Raw genomic sequence first — 19,636 nt, 5'->3', positions numbered from 1 at the left:
AACAGCCCAAAAGGCTTCTCCCCCAGAAGGGAAGCCTGCAACCAACACTCCTAACTCTCCCCAAACGTCCAAAACCCCTGAGGCAATGGACACAACCCCTTCCTCGTCCACGCTGCAGCGGCGGCATAACTCTCTAGAAAGAAAACGGAGAGAAAAACCTCGTATAACAGGACCAGAAAAACCTGAAACCTAAATTCAGGTACATTCCAAAAAAAAAAAAAAATGGCGTTCCTCATACACTGGAACTGCCGAGGTCTCATAAACAACTACAACGATATAAAAGACATTTTACATTCATTTTCTCCTGTAGCCCTTTGCCTACAGGAAACTAACTTAGGACCACACCAAAACATTTTAAAAGGACACAACGTTTTTCGCTGCGACCGAAAAGAAGCAAATAGGTTATCTGGAGGTGTCGCTATTGTAGTGCAGAATGGAGTAGCAACACGTGAAATTAGCCTCAAAACCAAGTTCGAAGCTGTTGCTGTCTCTATCATTCATTATAAAACAATAACTATATGCTCACTGTATCTCCAACCGCACCTAACTGTAACCCTTCATGATCTGGAAGAGCTTTTAGAACAACTGCCAGAACCATATCTGGTTGTTGGAGATTTTAATGCGCACTCCACTTTTTGGAGAAGCGATCAGACAGACACTAGAGGTCGTATATTAGAGGATTTTATATTATACAATGATGTCTGCCTGCTAAATACAGGAAAGCATACATACTGCTCCCCAAGCACGGGGAAAATGAGCATTTTAGATTTATCATTTAGCTCCCCATCAATTTTTACTGATTTTAAATGGGACGTCTTTGACAATCCTCTAGGAAGTGATCATTTGCCTGTCATTATCAGCCTAACACCCTCACCCTCCATCACTCTAAACAAACCCAAGCGGTGGAAGCTGCACCTTGCGAACTGGGCTCTATTCCAGTCTGAAGCCAGCCTGGAAAAGGTCTTTTCCGAAAAACTCAGTGTTGACGAGATAAATGAAAAATTTACGGCCTGCATCATTGACGCAGCACTTGTAGCTATACCACAGTCTTCAGGAGTGGTACTGAAAAATCGCAAAGTCTGGTATTCTCAGGAGTGCAGAGATGCAAAGAAGAAACAAAACAAAGCTTGGGGAACCTTTCGCAGGTACCCTACAAACGAAAACCTCGTAAAATTCAAACAGGCGAAAGCTAGGGCACGGTACATCCGCCGAAACGCTGAGAAGGCTTCTTGGCAAAAATACATATCATCAATAAATAGCTCAATCACATCAAAAAAAATGTGGGAGCTTGTTCACAAACTGGATGGCAACTTCTCCCCGTACACAGTCCCCTTTCTAACATCTCCTGGCACCCAAACAAACTTACAGGAACAGGCAGATATTCTAGGCGATCATTTTTCTGCAATTTCAAGCTCACTACACTACCCAAAATCTTTTATAACATACAAAAACAAGGCCGAAAAACAAAAACTGCCAACAAGTGGAAGTACTAATGAAACATATAACAAGTTAATAACACTACAAGAAATAAACACTGTTCTATCTGCCGGCAAGAAGACTGCACCTGGCCCAGATCAAATTCACTATCAGATGCTAGCACATCTTTCTACACCTGCATTAGAAGCACTTCTGAAATTTTTCAACAAAGTATGGGTATCCGGGAGTATTCCTGAGGCCTGGAAAAAAGCTATTATTGTGCCTTTCCTGAAACCAGGAAAGCCACCAACGGCCCCCAGCAGTTATAGACCCATAGCTCTCACAAGTTGCCTAGCAAAGTCTTTTGAAAGTGTTCTTAATACCAGATTAGCCTTTGTCCTTCATTCCCAAGAACTTCTAGACATACACCAATGTGGGTTCAAAACAGCATGTTCTACCACGGACCATCTAGTCCGCCTTGAAAACACTGTTCGTGAAGCATTTATTCACAAACAGCACTGCCTTGCCGTCTTCTTTGATATGGAAAAGGCGTATGATACTACATGGAGGTTTGGCATCCTCCGTGACCTAGCATATTTAGGCATACGTGGTAGGATGTTAAACTGTCTAAAGGACTTCTTGTCAAATCGCTCATTCCGTGTGCGTTTGGGCTCAACTTTTTCAAAGAACTTTGTACAGGAGAATGGCGTACCACAGGGATGCGTCTTAAGCACAACTCTCTTTATAGTAAAAATGAATTCCATAAGCACAGTTATCCCGAAATCCGTAATGTATTCAGCTTATGTTGACGATCTACAGATTGCATACACATCCTCTAACGTATCTACATGTGAGAGACAGGTGCAGTTGACCATAAATAAACTAGCAGCATGGGCAGACACAAACGGATTTCAGTTTTCTCCTCAAAAAACAGTGGCTCTCCTATTCTCTCTCAAACGAGGCTTACAAACAGATCCTACACTACACCTGAACAAAACGAAATTACCGGTGAAAAACGAACACAAATTTCTAGGCGTAACTTTTGACAAAAAACTCACCTTTCTTCCTCATATAAATGTCCTGAAGAAAAAGGCTTCCAAATCTCTAAACATACTAAAAGTTCTTTCCCGTAAACACTGGGGCGCTGACAGGACATGCCTTAAACACATTTACAGATCTGTCGTACGCTCCACCTTAGACTATGGCTGCATAGTGTATGGGTCAGCTAGACCATGATATTTAAAAAAACTAGACCCGGTACATAACACAGGACTTCGACTCTCATGTGGAGCATACCGAACTTCTCCTATATCCAGTCTGCTTGTGGAAACAAATGAACCTCCTCTTGAAATCAGAAGAACTTCACTTACATGTGCCTATATATTTAAAATCAGATCTCTGCCAAAGCATATCTGCTATTCTCTAGTAACTAAATGCCCTTCTAGAACACTATTCACCAACAAACCCAATGCAGTGAGACCACTGCTCCTAAGATTTGAGCAAATGTGTCAAGAGGTTGAGCTACCGGATTGTTTACCTAGCATTGCCAAAAGACCTAACCCTCTGCCTCCTTGGTACCTGGTCCCTGAAGTTTGCGACCTCTCTCTTACACAGTTCCAAAAAACAATAACCCCACAAGAGCACTTCATACAAGAATTCCTTCAGCTGAAAGAAAAATACAGTAACTTCACAGACTTTTACACGGATGGCTCGAAAACAGATCATTATGTCGGAAGCGCAGTTGTTCAAGGCGAATGGGAGGAAATAATGAGACTTCCACAGTGCGCGTCCATCTTTACTGCTGAATGCTATGCTGTCTCCGTTGCCATAGAGAAAATAATGAAAGAAAACCTCAGGAGAAGTATTATTTACACAGATTCCCTAAGTGTAGTCACAGCCCTTCACACAAGAAATGCAGTTATACCAATACTTGGAAACATCATACACAGCATAGCAACACTTACAGATGAAGGACGAAGCATAAAAATTTGCTGGGTACCCAGTCATGTAGGAATCCGAGGTAATGAAAAAGCAGATATGTGCGCTGCCAAAGCTCGAGACAAGAAAATAAAACAAGTGCAGATACCATCTCAAGACTGCATGAAATTGGTACAGAGTAGACTGATACAAAAATGGCAGTCCACTTGGAACACTGAAACAAATAACAAGCTACACCTCATAAAGCCTGTAATAGAAGAGTGGAAATCGAGCACCCATCTTGAACGTTCCAAAGAAGTGGCTCTATGCCGTCTTCGCATAGGACACACACATTTAACACATAGTTTCATTTTAACTAAACAGGATAAGCCCCTGTGTGATTCATGCGGACACGAGCTAACAGTCATCCACATTTTAATCTCATGCAGACAACTTGAACAACTGAGGAAAAAACATTTTACACAGTTTTACAAACAACACATTCCTCTTCATCCAGCTTTGCTTTTAGGTGAAAATGCGCTTGTTGATTTGCCCTGTGTTTTCAGGTTTTTAATAGAAGCAAACGTCCTAAACAGAATGTAAGATTAAATTACATAAATACAACACTCTTAACCATGAAATTGGCGCATGATAGCCTAAGTTGCTTATGCGCCACTAAACCCAACACAACACAACACAACACAGCGCCTATATGCTTAGGACACTTATATGAGTACTGTTTCTGGCTTTTTCATTCCAGTGTACGCTTTGTGCGAGTGTATTTTGGATTCACACAGCTATCTTGCCTTTCACCTCCGCAGGTTGTCATTCCGTTTTGGTTTTTGTTTGTTTTCTTCTTACCATTCCCCTTCGCTACTCCTTTAGTTTCCGGCGGCCGTGGATTAGTCCGCGTTAGGACGGAGACGAAGCGCAAAACGCGTCCGTGTGCTGTACGATCTAGGTGCACGTTAAAGACAACCATGTGGTCGAAATTAATCTCGAGCTTTTCATTACGGCGTCTCTCATAAACTAAGTCGCTTCGGGATGGCAAACTTAATGCACATCACTACCACAGGTTAAGCGTCCGACGGATATGCGGCAGTTCTCGTGGTCGGCAAACATTCTCTTCTTCTTTTTTAATACTAGTTTTTTTTTTTTTTAATAAGCCTAGACCAGCGCATGCACGCGATGCCAAAGGAGCCGTTTTCTCGAGGTCCGCTCGCAGCAGCCTCAGCGAACAATCTCGGGCCATTGTGGCGTATCCTCTGCATCCTCCTCCGGCGGCAGCGCCTACCACCTACGAACCTGTGCAGCACAGCGGCGGAGGACGCGCGCTTAACTCCCCATCAATCACGCACGTCGTTGCGAGGAGAGAAGGCGGACGCAGCCCGCGTGCTGCCACGATGGCGCGCGAGCGCGTCAGGTGCCGGATTTGCGTGCTTGCAGTACGCGTGAAAACGAGCGGTCTCCCCCCCTCCACCTACCCGTCGGCGGAGCGGGTGGCGGCGGTCCTCTCTTCGCCGCGAGGTGGCCGCACGGGTCGGCGATGGAACGCCGGCACCAGAATTTTTTTTCGAGGGTGCTTCTCCCTATCGATTTGGGGTACTGCGGGAAAGAACTGTTCTCTGGGTGGCAACTATTGTTCTGGCCAGCACGCTTACCTAAGCCCTGGCAGCCTGCTGATGCGCTGTTATGTTATTGGTATGGAGGTAGGGGGGGGGGGGGGGGGCAACAAAGTGGGTTATTTTTTCTTTCCTTCTCCTCGGCAGTGAAGTAAAATTTGATTCGATTCTAGAGGAAGGAAAACACAAGAAATGTATGGTGGAGGGTCACGTGGTAGACCTTCCAGCGGTTGTCAGGAATGGTGACGGAGAAAATAGCCATGACTGCAGAGTTGATTGTGCGCTAGATGTTTTATTAGCGCTGTGCACGGATAACTTAAGGACGAACACTGATTTTGGATTTTTCCGAAAAGACATCTGCTCGAATGCAGGCACTGTCTCGAAGAGCAGGAACGCGAATATCTAGAGATATCATATTACTGATTTTCTGGAAGTCTGTATGCCGTTGTGAGTAGATAAGCAAGCACGAGAGTGGAACGATCTCTGTATTGACTAGAACGTAATGGAAAGTATACGACGAGCTGACTGACGCCAACTCATTAAGCCCTAACAAGCGTATTCAGTGTTTCGTCATTTTATGACTGTCAGCCGTCGAATACTTCAAAACTTTGCAAATGGAATAACCCGCAGCGTTAATGCAGTGGTTATAGGGTGCCCGGCTGCTGTGACCAAGGATGTGGGATCGAATCCCATCCTCGGCGGCCACGTTTTGATGAAAGCAAAAGCTATAGACTCCCAATGTTTGGTTTTGGGCAAAGGGTATCGTATAAGCAAGCCAACTGAGCAGTCCCAATTTCACCAAGCCGTGTGGACGTGCCTGCGTGTATAGTCACCTAGTGGTAACGTGAATGCAAAGTGTTGTGGCAGGCTGATTCTGATATCACCCTCCCATATTAGTTGGCAGCTCCTGCCCGTGGCATACGGGTAACGTGGATTGAAATTTAATGGTAGGCTGACTCTATGTCGCCTTCCCGTATATGAAAGGAGAGGCTCGAGTTAGCGCTCTCTCAGGCACCCACTGACGCTGAAGGCTCGAGTTGGTGTCCGTACTGAAGCTTCCTCTTCAAAAAACAAAAAAATCTTGTAATTTTCACACCCTATCTCGAGATGTTCGTCGGTACGACAGCAATCCACACGAGCGTTTTGAAAGCCGAAAACGTGTGCCTCCAATTTGTGAATACACCTACAGTCGCCGGTTTTCAGTGCTTTTTCGAATATTATTTGCACACTTGCGGCTTGCCATGGAATTCTGCCTCCTGAGACGGTCTCGCACGAACGCTTTCTTGCTCGACACGGTCGGCGTCAGCTTCTTGGCACCAGCTAGGTTGCATAAGTCGTATCAGGCTTCGTAGCTGCATCGTCAATGAAGCGTCGCACTTCGCGCCAGGTACGGTGCAGACAGCGCAACTCGATCGGAATGCTTAGGTCACAACCAGCGCGTATTGAGCTTTAGAAGCTTCCGGGGCAAACATGCAGAGAGCCGTGGCGTCAGGCTGAGTCTTTTCCGGAGTACGCGTGTGGCCGGCAGGGATAAGGTATGTCGCATGAAGGCAGAAATGCCAACTGATTGAAACCTCATACCTGTGTAATGCACAGCGCAGAAGGTGCTGAAACTATAGGCTAGTAATTGGAGGTTTTGCAATCTGCAATTTTAATTAAAAGAAAAAGCTTTCGAGCGCGCTTTCATAAAATTTGAAGTCGTCCTCGGCACTAAACTCGCTGACTCGGCACTCGACGCCCATTGCAGAACAGTGTGAAACCACGGCCGGTCTCGAGGGTGAGCGCGCTTCGAGGCTGGCCATGGTGAAACAAATGTGTTAAAGATACATCACCAGCGCACGCAAACTTTTTTTTTTTTTTTTTTTTTTTTTTTGCAGTTTCCGTTCAGTTGCAGTGAATAATACTGTAATGTTGTCAGTTATGTGCTTTTCGTTTTTTATCTCGTTTCCTCATTTTCTGTCCCTTTTCTTTTTCTTTATATAAGACAAGTGAATGAATCGTTCTTTGTCTGCTGCTGCTTTGCAAATGGGGGCTGTGGCTTTGTCAAAAAAGCAGCTCCTCTGTACATATACTTTTGAGGCAGAAATAAATTTATGCATTATTTATTTCATTTATTTTAAAATGCAAAGTATGTGAAAAAGGGGTTTTCGAGTAGGCTCGCAGCGAGAATGAAATTAGCAATAACATTTTGTTTTTGTTTTACACTCCAGTTTTTATTGAAGTGTGCCTTTAGAGCATTACAATCGATTATTGATGGTAAGAACCATCAATACGTCTCAACACACAACACGTGTGTAAACACGTATGTCGCATTAGCCGCGACACACACCGATTCCATATACATCGTCACCGACTCACAAACTGCCTACAGAAATTACATGCAAGGCCGGATTTCTCCATTGGCCTGTAAAATCTTATCCCAAGCCAGACACCAGGCCTCAGACAAAGAACTAATATGGGTTCCTGATCATCAAGGGGTAGAGGGAAACGAGCACGTATACGCTGCAGCCCGAGCATTCCTCTCCCGGGATCCCTCATCACTCCCCTCAAATGACCCCCCCCCCCCCCCCCCCCCCCAGCTCCTCACTACACATCGCGAGATACATAACATGTCCGCTTAGCGAGACAAACATTCCCTTTACCTACTAAAGAACTCGATAAATCGGAGGAGTGTCACCTCAGGCGGTTACTAACACTGTCCTACAAGCACGCGATTACTTTCTCAGCTGAATGTGCATTTTGTGGCCAGAAAGCAGACTTTACCATTCGGTATGGGCTTGTCAAGAAAATCAAGCCAACACAAAATCAAGTTGGCAACACTAGGCCTGCGAAAGCAAAAATGCAAACATTTGATATAAGTGTGCCGCTCTGCCCCCTTGTATTTTTCTACGGAGCAACACAGAGGCACTCGCATTCGCCATGAGCCAGGACGAGGACTTGCACCAGTTTGAGCAGTGGTAGTAGTATAGTAATAGTAATAGTAATAGTAATAGCAATAGTAATAATACTCCCTCATGCAATACCCCTTGAATGGGGGCTTTGAGGTACTAATTAGCAATAATAAATTAACAATAACATCTTTACTGACGGGAAATCCAAGACTTCCCGGTTGATGTTCGTCTTCCGGGGCCTCACTGTCACTGCCTGTATGTCACTTGTGCGGTGGTATTGATTAAACCCCATAGCTTCAGGTGTATTTCTGAAATGCATAGGCTTTATTACAAACTCACGCAGCGCAAATAACGACGATGGAATATACTCGAGAGGAAAACAGAATTTATTTGATAGTAGTTGCGTTATAATTGACTCCATGTAGCCATATTTTTTTCTTAGTATTTGACTAATCCTTTTCCTTTCATTGTAGAGAATTAAAAAAAAAAGAAAAGTATTGTAATAATAACAGCAGGAGATATCTCTCTGCCTTCGGCCCCTGCATGCAGAAAACTACACAAAGCAACGAACTTAAAGGACAACCGAATCCCTTTTTGAGAATTCCGCGATATTCAAGAACTCTATTTTTTGTATATAGGTTGTAGGTAAAGCATGCGAAAATTCCTTTTCCTTTTTTCTTTTTCTTTTTTTCTTTTTTTTTTTTTTTTGCGCTTGCTTTTTAAAACCGATAATGATGATCGATTCAAACTCAAGCTTCTCCTTGTAGCACCAAAGAAATGCGAAAAAGCTTGATGATGATGTCACGGGCAGTAATGCTTCTAATTTCCCCTGCCTTCTGGCCCACACCCTGTGCGTCATCGGATGCCTCGAAGCGACGCTATATCTTGTGCCTAGTAAAAGTTTAGTCGTCTCACTTCGGGGCCTTTCCTTCTGGTAGCGTTGTTTTTAATCTTTCAAAGCAAGCGTTTCTCTGCGGAAAAAGTACCGGTACCGTTCACGACGTCGTCATGCACTCTTCACCCGATACTGTGCGTGGTGGCTTGAAAACCGTCGCGGTTTTAATCGCCTATCACGCCACTGTTTCAAATGATAGTGCCAATATACGTATTTTTAAACTGAAAATTTAAAAAATTCGAGCTCTCGAAGCTCGTAGAATTTTAAAAACTGGTGCAGGTTCCCTTTAAGAAGCTTATAACAGATCCTCGTGTCACGAACGCTTTTTGCTGCTTTTCCCACCTGTGTATAGTTTCTTTTTCTTTATTTTTGTATTATGTAAACTCACTTGCGTTATCGCATCGTCCTTGTGCAGGCCTATTCTTGTGTATACGTATCACTTCCTACTGTTTTGGTAGTGGTTTCAATGCTAGTAAGTGGTTACCAATATGCGCAGAGGAAAGCGCGCGAGCCTGTTGACTGACATCAACTCGGCCGCCATCACTGCCGCTCGCAGTGATAATAGGAATAATAAAAAATAAACGGTAGAAATGAAGTTGCTCCATGGGCCGAGGAAAGAAAAAAGTACCGCATCGTATGGAATCATACGCCGTCCTTGCATCATTTATTGTGTATATATATATTTAGGTGCCATTCATCGTGCCGTTCATGTACATATACGCAAACCGCGTTTGGTGGCTTCGCCGCACTGCGCTGGACACAAAATGGCGCTTCGCTCACGTGCGGTTGCCGGCGGTGACCGCGTCGTGCGCGCGGCTGCGTTCGCTTTGCTTTTCATTCCGGCGGGCCGCCGGCGCTCATTTTTATGCGCCGGCTACGTGTGATTACTCGCTGCACGCAGCGAGGCGGCCGCTCCGCCCGCTCGGCCGTGTGCGCTATGCATCTCCCGCTGCCCTCCCCTCCACTGCCGGCTGCCGCTTTTAGCCTGCCAGATCCGGGTTCCGCTGTCCATCGCTGGCCCTCTCGCGAGAGAGCCACAGCCCACTGTTCGCACACGCCGCGCTGATGCTCTGTCTGTTGCGTACGGCCACGTGTGAGATGGCAGGAAACGTTGCGCCAGTGCTTGAGCCCGTCCAGAGGCATAACTAAGATCAGATGACCTCCCGGCCGAGAAATTTTGCATGATAATTAGGCACCGGTCTGCATTTGTTTGACGAGAAAAGTTTAAGAAATGCGCTTTGTACATAGCACCATTTACCTCAACCCCCTCTCCCCGTAAGAATGGTTCTTAAACCCGCCATTGAGTTAGCGAAACGACACTGATGCATGCATAGCCTGTTGGTAAGTTATGATGTACTAGAAAGAGTCACGTATTAAAGTGTTGTTATGGACCACCGCAGTAGGAAGAGGACGTGCAAAGGTGTGAATGTTGAATACAGGCACGTGCGGTTGCGTGTGCCCTATACTCGTTTAAGGGATTAATTTGACGAGACGAGATGAAAGCTTCATTGGGCTCGAAAAAGGAACAGTGCCCGCTTCTAAGCCCACAAGCGTTACATGACTGCTGGTGAATACGTGAATAAAAGTATTTCACATTCTCTCTCAAAAGCACTTGTACTGTCTGGGCCACGTGTCCTTCATGGAACAGGTCTAGTTTTTCTAACATGGTCTTTTCGGCAGCAGATTGCTGAGAGTCCGCAGGTGGCGCTATGAGTCCGGTACCACTTGCAGAAACACTGTGAGCCAATTCACTACTTGCGCGCGAGCGATGCGAACTCGTTGACCGTCTTTACTTTGTAAATAATGTACAAAGCTCCCTCTGTCCTTTCTTCCTATCGCTCCCCTCTCTATTTCCCCTCGCTATCCTCTCCCTATCCCCTTTTCCTTCCCGCCGGCCGCAGCTCAATTGCTTCAGTTTTTTTAGACAGCAGTTGCCGCGGCCGGCAATACTCTTTTCCTTCTTTTTGATTATTAAAAAAAAAAAATTAATCAACCACTACCACCACCACCATTCACTACATGGAGAAAGTCCCTCCACAGGTATCGGCGTAAGAATTCCTGGGGACGTCAACTGATCAATGGCTACCAAATCCTGAAAGGCGGTTAGTATTTTCCAATTGTACGTTCGTCAGGGGTTTGCGCAGACAGGGAGGCCTGTTGACCGGAAAACGCGGCAAGGGGCAACTCCGAGCGCGCCTTCATTTGGCTAGCGAGGCGCCCGCTTCCTGCACTGGTTCCTGTTTCGAGATGGGCGCGCGCGCACTCGTGGCGGCGGCATCAGCGGGGCGGCGGGGGGCTCGCCAGCGAGCTTCGGCCGGGGAGGCGACGGCGGCGCACGCTCGCGTGCGAGGCGCACGCACGCACGTTGACCCCTCGTTCGTTGTGTGCGTCGCTCTGCGGCGTCCAAGAGCATAGAAGGGGGGGGGGGGGGGGGGTACACTTTCCGCAGCCGGACCTAGCAGAGCGAGCGGCGGCAGCGCGTGCCACCGGTTTGCCGAAAAGGCGTGCGGCGACCACGTGACGGGCGCGCGACTATGCACGCCCGCCAGCCCGCCCTGTTGCATGGTTGCGGCACGATGCCATCCCCTTCCCCCTTTTGCATCGCTGGCTGCCGCCTGCAGTGCAGAGCGTTGTCGGCGGCTCCATGAGGATGCGGCACGCGCGCGCAAATCAGGCCGGCGTCATATCGCGCCTCGATGCCCGGAGCTCGGGTGCCTGCGTGAAGGTTTTACTCTGTATGTTTGGAAAAGCATTGAGCCCGCTATGGTTTCGAATTTGAAGGCACCGGGCCAAATCAGACAGGAATACAACTACGATGCTGTTCAAGAAGAAAGACGGAAAGGAAGTAAAATCTATGAGGCTCATGTGACGTACATGCCATACCCGTCCATGTTCTTGGTCGACAGTCCTACTTCGAGACGAGGCGGCAGTATTTCCGCAAACGATGAGCGTTTTTCTGGTGCGCGAGCACTAAGACCCACCACTGCCGCATTTCGCCGACATTTGCTCGGTCTTCCTCACGAGCATGCCTCTGGCATTTGGTAGTTGGCAGGTGACATAAACGTTCTCTGATCGGTCGGCAGGATGTGTGACGTCACGAGACCACATGGCATGTCCAGATTGGCAGGAGGAGCCGCCAACTTGAGCAGCAGATGGGAACCGTACCCACCGGAACCTTTCGATCCCGAGTTAGGCAGGGTGTTCCTATACGACATGCAGGCACGTTCATGCGACGCGGTTAACAAGGAGCTTCATATCTATATCGGGAGGTCGTTCACATGTTGTGGTAGGTTACGACTGTATACGCTACATGCGACCCGAAACCGAAGAGAAAAGCGAAGCGCTAGCTCACCTAGTGTCAGTGTTCCAGTACACCTGCCGTAGAGAAACTTAGTGATCAGTCGGCTGTCTTAAAATGAACTACTCCTAACGCTTGTCAGTGACGAGGCTGTTGGCGTATGCAACTGTATATGCTTCTATAAGACAGCTGCTCCAACTGGGCAGTTATACGTACGGCTCGAGAATAAGCGCCTTGTACCCCTCCTGGTCTTATAAGCCATTTGTAGTGTATTTTGCGTTCGGTCGTCACGAGCTATTGTAGTGTAAGACCAGCTCAAATGCAAAGCTCTGTGTGCGCTTTCCGCCCACCTTGCTGCTCACCGTCACTCAGCTTCGTAAAGGGCCTTGCATGGCGTTCTTCCCCTTAGGTGTTTGCGGCCCTTGTTGCGCATGTGTTGTGACGCACATGGTAACTCTAGTGTGTCGTATCCACGGTATTTTGTGAAACCTATTAGCCAGGTTTCAATTTAATTCTTTGCCAGCATGCATTTGATACCACGGCTGGCGAGTGACATTGAGTGTTTAGTCACCAACAGTGGATTCGCAGGAGGCAGCTATAGTAGTAACTTGGTAGACGGGATCACTGATATATGCCGATTGTGCCTCCCTGCCTCTAATATTTTCCTTGTTGCAGATTGCCACAGAACAGTTCTCCGTTCGTTGCTTAACAGCTACGAGACGAGAAATGCGTGATGTCCAGTCTAAAAAGAAGTTGAGCGACATTACCTGAAGAATTATACGCTGCTTTCTGCATGAATATCTTCATCTCCGATGCTGTCTGGTGGAAGTCGCTGGGATGCGCAAGGCCGAACGTGCGAGCCAGAGTTAAAAGAAACAATCACAGTTTTGTTTGTAACGTTCTCACTTTAATGCGTAACATTTGGCCTTTATAAGTTAGGGTGATGTGCAGACAACATATTCGCGTGTATTTACACAAGATCATTGCGGACAAACAGAAACACCCGGAGATGAGGGCATGAACAACAGCGTACATGTACAGGCGCGAAAGAAAAAAAAAAAGAAAAGAAAAAGCACAAGCAATAATAGATTGAGATAACCAGCTCGAGAGGTACTGTGCGTTGACTTCGCTTCATCTTGTTGTGTGTTTTGCCTGCACGAGAGAGGCGGTTGGGTGCATGAACACGACAACCGCATTATCAGATATTTTTTGTAACAACCAGATGCCATACTGACCACTGTCAATCTAATGCCAAAAAGGGCCATGCGGTGGCGCGCATGTCCTACTGCGCATGCGCACTGAGCGCCCCGCCTCGTTGGTCCAGCATACAGTAATGCTAATTACGTCTGCGCTGCGCTGAAACACTCCTAAATGCACCTGTTTTACTTGGACGGTCTTTGTTAGTATGATTACAAGCTAATATGGCGACAGGGAAATATATTACTTTATGCTTTTCTTTCCTTCTTGCAGTGGACTAAGGCATATGCGAGACATATAATGACGTTGAGCGGCATTGTGTCTAACAAGCATATCGTTGTGCATTACACGTCGACTCCAGACGCGTGCCTTCTTCAGCCCATCTAAATTATCACACATGTACCCAGCACAATACAATCCAGATTGTAAACACTGCGGCGAAGTAGCCGGGTATGATCATATATTATGGAGCTGCAAAAAAAAACGCCGCCACCGGCGGACCTACTACTAGTTCCCTCTCTAGAGCGTTGGGAGGCTATACTGGCCAGCTCAGACCCGATGACGCAAGTTCGGGCTACTGAGTGGGCTCATAAGGTCGCTGAGAGCAACGGACTTGAGGCCATCTAAGTGTAGTGCCCACAAATCGCTCATTGCTGACAATAAATGTTTTCCAATCCAAATTCTTTAGAGTTTATTGATGCTATTGCACAAATGAAGGTGTATTGTCAGTGTATCGCTGCTTAATCGCAGCTATAGCGAGAGAATTTCTAAATTTTCCAACCGGCCTATTTAACGTTGTTTTTCTTTTTTCTTTTTCTTTTTTTAAGGAAGGGTGATTTTTAAAGCCTTTTTCTTTTTAATTATTCGGGCCTTTCTGCAATACGAAAGTTGTTCAGAATGCCGGAATGACGAGAAGACTAGTAGTATGACTCGATTTGAGGGTGCAATTAGGGTAAATAAATTTCGGACGATGAAAGAGTATTCACTTGGAGGTTATAACATTTGCGTACTATATTATACTTCATGCTTTTAACTGTTTTCTAATCATTCTGTTGGTCTCACAAACATCTAGCATTAATTATATTATGAGCTGGATGTCTCTCTGCGACACTTGATCTGATTTTCAGCAAAAGTCGGCCGGCATTGCAAACGCCAGCAAGCAAACGCGTTTGCAGTGCGAGCAAGCTACGTGATCCTCTACGAGATGTCGCCACCTGTACGGCTGCGAGATCTGTCCGGTTGCTTGCCTTAGTTTTCCTTGGAGCAGCATGCTTTCTGCGTTATACTTGCAAGAGGCGGGGGGCAGAAGGTGCAGCATCAGGAATAAACAGCAAAAGGGCACGTAGTAGGCCGACTGATTCAAGAGTACACAAAAAATAGCAGTTTTAACGTGTTCACTAAACGCGGCAAAAAAAAAAAAAAAAAAAAAAAAAAAAAAAAAAGACGAGAAGCAAGCAGTGCCGCATCATGCTACCTGATTCATTATCGCTGCTGTTCGCAAGCAGGTACGAATAAACCTCGCTCACGTCATGTACAGTCTTTGTCAAAAGTGTAGAGCCCGGGGAGTCTGCTTCTGAACCACTTCGTGCGACTTGTAATGGATTTCCAGTGTTCCGAAAAACTTGATGATACGAAGGTTTTTTGTCCTACCCTCTCCAAGGGAAAGTACCTCCACTAACGCTAAATCAGCGCCGCTACACGGCTCAAAAGCAGACCCCCCTGCGCTCTAAACTTTTGAAAAAGGCTGTATATTCGATATGTGTGCATCCTCTTTCATCGATTGCACTTCTTCGAGAAGACTGCTTGCGAAGGCGAGAACAAACTGAATGCACTGGTAGCTGCAATATGAGAGGGAATTGTGTAATTTTCCAGAGAAAAACAGATCGTGTTGTTATTGCGGCATCAGACGTTGTAAATGTCTCATGAGTGTTATTTGTCAGATGAAGATTGTTTAGAAAAAAATGAGAAAGGTTGTCACACACGCTTATAGAGTATAGGCGATTATTGAATGCTCACGACGTGTTCGATTTCGCACATTGCAGCTGCTTGTTCGATCTGACTACTACAAACAGCAAATAAAATCTTCATTCGAAATGAGCCCTCTTCAACAATGCCATCATACGGCTCCGTTGGCTTTGCCATGTTCTTGTTCCGCGGCTCTGTAGCAGTGTTTGACCTTGTACACACTCGAAATAAATTAAGATCAAAGGCAAGCGAAAAGGAAAAATGCAGCTGAGGTTTCGGCAAACGCCCAGTGTACACACTCTCCTCTCTCTCGAAAGACAGGCAGAAGCGAAGTCATGCACAGACGCTCTAGCGATTTGCCCAGAGACGCACACCCACGTAGGCTTCAGAAGGGCGAGCGCCTTGTAGCAAAGCCTCTCTTGTAGGCCTCTCAAGAGGCACCACGCCACGTGCGTCTGTCTAAAACGTGGCATCTGAAAACTGCGGCGAAAATGGAAAGTGACTAGCGTTCTGAGTGGGGGGGGGGGCTCTCTCTTCGTCAAGCCTTCTTCTGTCCCTCTTTTCCTTAGCTTATTTCACGTCTCGTTCGGACCTCGACGTCGCTACCAGCAGGGAAGCGAGCGAACCGCCCGCTGCGCCCTCAGACGAAGCGCCCAGGTGTGCCCGTGTTGAGCGGTGAAGAAAGCGTGCGGCCGGATTACCGGTTTCTGCGGCTTTACTTCATTACCTCCACCCTTATTATTTTCTTGTTAGACAACCGAAGGAAGAAATAAAGGAAATGAGCTGGCGCGCACGTGTCTTCCCGTTTTCTGGCTAGGCGATTCTCATTTCTTACGCGTATTTTTTTGTCTATAAGCTGTCTCTCGGGATGAGAAAGACAAACGCATGTCTTTTCCCTCGCTGTCGGCGCAAGCGTGGTATAGACTTTTGATTGACACTAGTTGGAAATAACCGCCATTTCTCGTGTCCTTCTATATTTATTATTTAGTATTCTAGCAAGAATAACTAGTAATTAATGTCGGAGCTTGGAGACATTCTTTACTGTTCTAATAGTAGAGTCCATTACACTTGACCTCAAAGGCAAATTATATGAACAGCAATTCGAAAGCGAAATGAAAAAAAAAAAAAAAAACTGGGAGGGTTTAGCTCAGCTGGTTAATTAAATTGATCGTCTGTTTGACGTGAGCACAACGGGCCGTGAAAGGGCTTGTGCTCAGCGATCTCGTTCACTGAATGGCACAGTTTCGTCAATGCGTGTAAGCCTTTGCGGCACAGTGCCAAATGTGCCGCTAGGGGCTTACAACGTACCTAAATCTTAACGAGCTGTTCGATTTAGGCTAACTGACCGGGGCATGAATTGGAGATCTATATAACCAGCCTTTTTTTTTTTTTTTTACTTCAAAGTTTCTTGGTGGTATGCGCCAAACCAGCGCTTATTATTACCTTTCATGGGCATTTAAGTAGAATCGCTCTGTATGGCTGTCCACTCTATAGGAAAGTAAGATTAATTAAAATACTAATGGAGAGTGCTCTTGAAACTACCATCTCAACATTTGTGTCGCTGCAATCTGCTTGGAATATATCTTGCCCCATTGTCGGGATGTGACAACATGTTGTGTCTCAGACATATAAGCAGGCGCAAAGATCAGCTGTAAAATCGCTGCCTTATTCGGCCCAGTTATAATATTCTGTTTTAGCGTTGTTTCCCACGAACTCTAACATGAGGAAGCGTTCTGTATCCGTGGAGCATCTTTTTACCATGGTTACCTGCTGATTGATGAACTTGCGTTACACAACTAAGCGCTTGTTCACCGAGCAGCTTCTTTTGTTACAAACAGTAAAAGCGTCATAACTAATCCGCCGTGAGCACGCAGATATTGCACTTACAAAGTCACGCATTTCTTTGAAGCTAACTCAGAAGACTCGACCTATAAATACGTTAATCAATAACTTACGCACTGTCTGAAGGCTAATCGGCTATGAACCCCCACATCGTTGGAACAAGAGGAAGAAATAAACAAATAAAGCAAAACACGCGGAGTCAACAAGTCCAAAACTATACGCAACTCCTAGTGAATACACCACCACTTTGAAAATTGCGGGTGCAAGATAAAATAAACAGCATGCCGAGAAAATTGAGAGATACGGACAAGTCACATTCAGCGTTGCTCGTTCACTCACGGGTCCTATTTCACAGTGAAGCGGCCAGCAAAGGACTGTAGCCCGAAAGTCGATGCACACGTTGCAGGACATTGCAGCCCTATAGCATCTACTGTAACTCACTCTGGATTTTCTTTTTTTTTTCACCACAAACACACGCGCAAGCACATTCCAGGACGACGTGGTCGGCACACGGCGGCGACTTCCCTATGGTGTATACATGTCGCAAGGCGCGCAAGAACGTCCAAGCGTATTTCCGTCAGGTGGGGTCGAGAATTCGTCAAACGTCTTCTTCACATAGGTCGCAGGAAAAAAAAAAAAATGACGTGTGTTTGCGCCCTACTTTTTACGAGTGACTGGTCGTGGCATGCCAGTATATATGCGTCGGTGATAAAAAAAAAAAAAAAGAAAAATGCGGCGGGTTGATTGAACACGTAGCCTAACAAATTCTCTGGGCAAGCCGTTCAGTGCGTGAAAACAGTCAAAGCGGTCATTGCACTGCGTTGCAGAGCGACAAGGTTGTATCCTTCTCTCTCACCCCCTTCTTTGGGAAAAGAATTTTTTTTATTATTATTATTATTATTATTATTATTGCGAAAGCAATACTATGCCAGGTTTCGGCCCATCGCGTAGTCCGTGGCCGCAGTCACGAATGACCTTGAACAGCCGCGAAGAAGAAGAAGAAGAAGAACGCTCGGTCACCCGCAGTTAATGCTTTCACTCCATATTCGGTTCAGCAGTGTTGAACCCTTCTCACTTTTTTCTTTCTGTCAACGCACCACCAGCGCCTTGGTGCTTTCAGATTCAAGAAGACTAGCTTCATCTTTGTGGTGCCTTGTGAGGTCAAAAACATTTTTTGCTCTTCCCTTGGATCATGTAACTTCCTATTGTCTGTACGACACTTTAGTTCGGAGGGCGGACACGGCTTCTACAGAGCCTAATTTTGCGAAATCTGAAGCCATCAACAGCATTACGCCAAATTCAATCACATATTCGGCCAGTAGGAAAGTAAGCAGCGTCTCTGTTTGGGATTAACGCGTAAAGTGAATGGTCACACACTTTACTGATCAGTCCACGCAGCCGAAATTTGTTCTCTTTTGAGTCTTACTCCCAGATAAAGGGCAAATAATGATTGGCTGTACTCTACAGCTCCGATAATAGCTCACGTAGAAAGATCGCATGAGAATTCACTGGTCGTAAAGTAAATAGTTTACAGATGGTACAGGAAGCCAAACGTCCTACCACCCTTCGGCTGCAGAGGCCAGCTGTAAAGGTTGCTATGTAGTGCATGGTCGGTCGAGGGCACTGTTTCAAAAGCGGGGAGCTGTATACAAGGTGAATGGCCGACAGTGTTTCTGCATTTTTGCTTCTCATCACCACTCTAGCGGAGACTCGAGAACGAAGGTGCAAGCAAATAATTATTCAGAACCGTTCGCGCACGGCTTATTAACCTTAGAAAAAATGCTTGCTACGCGCTTGCTCCGTTGGGAGCTTATAACGTCGCAGCATGGACGACGCCTTTCCGAGAAAAATCTACACATTCAAAAGGGGTTCGAACGCCTTGGTCGCGTAAAAATTTGTTCCTTCCACGTGCGTCTAGCGGCGAAGCCACACGTCACACAAGAAAGCGAGTCCAAGCCCACATTGCACACGCACATAGCAACCCCTTGTCCGCTCAGGGGCGCACGATCGCACATCCGAACTAGCAGGCAGTCTTGAAAGTGAGAGGGGCTCAGTTCTCGACGTCCAGAATATCGGCGGGTTGATGGTCGCTGTCCTCTTCATCGTCGTCGTCCACAATGTCGATGGCGCTGGAGGAAGATCCCGGCTCGTTGCACGAGTTCTCCAGGTCCGGGTCCTCAGGGATGCCCAACGTGTGTGTGAGCGCGTGTCGGCGCAGGTCGCAGTTCCGGCGGAACACCTTGCCGCATGCAGGGCAGTGGTACGGCTTGATGTCGGTGTGCGTGAGCAGGTGCGTCTTGAGGTTGGAGCGCTGGTTGAAGCTGCGCCCGCACGTGGGACACTTGTGCGGCGAGTCGTCCAGGTGCAGGATGCGGTGCACGGCCAGGGTGCGCGACTGGCAGAAGCCTTTCCCGCACTCGCCGCACTTGAACGGCTTCTCTTTCGAATGGATGTACCTGCGCAAAGGACGGGAGAAGGAAAACTGTAGGGGCGTTCGACGTGGGAACGTAGCAGTATATCAATGAGACAAAGAAATGTTCTCGGTGGCTTCAAAATTATTCAAATTTAACAGCAGCAGTTAAATGGTTAAATC

At 46.5% G+C, this 19,636-nt stretch overlaps 1 protein-coding gene across 2 annotated transcripts in view; it reads right to left on the bottom strand.

Moving 5' to 3' along the window:
• Window positions 1–16,580: 16,580 nt before the first annotated feature.
• The window catches only part of LOC146207403 (uncharacterized), a 118,819-nt gene continuing 115,763 nt past the window's right edge, over window positions 16,581–19,636 (bottom strand). For both annotated transcript variants that reach the window (XM_084587112.1, XM_084587116.1), the window contains exon 4: window positions 16,581–19,499. In XM_084587112.1, coding sequence (XP_084443238.1) covers window positions 19,094–19,499 — 406 coding nt within the window. In that variant the 3' untranslated portion in view covers window positions 16,581–19,093. The remainder of the gene's footprint in view (window positions 19,500–19,636) is intronic.

Source organism: Amblyomma maculatum, chromosome 1, assembly GCF_055883805.1.
Source record: "Amblyomma maculatum isolate TAMU_Amacu chromosome 1, ASM5588380v1, whole genome shotgun sequence".
In the NCBI taxonomy this organism is placed as follows: domain Eukaryota; kingdom Metazoa; phylum Arthropoda; class Arachnida; order Ixodida; family Ixodidae; genus Amblyomma; species Amblyomma maculatum.
The sequence above is the reverse complement of the archived record's forward strand: the minus strand, read 5'-3'. Positions and strand labels throughout refer to the sequence as shown.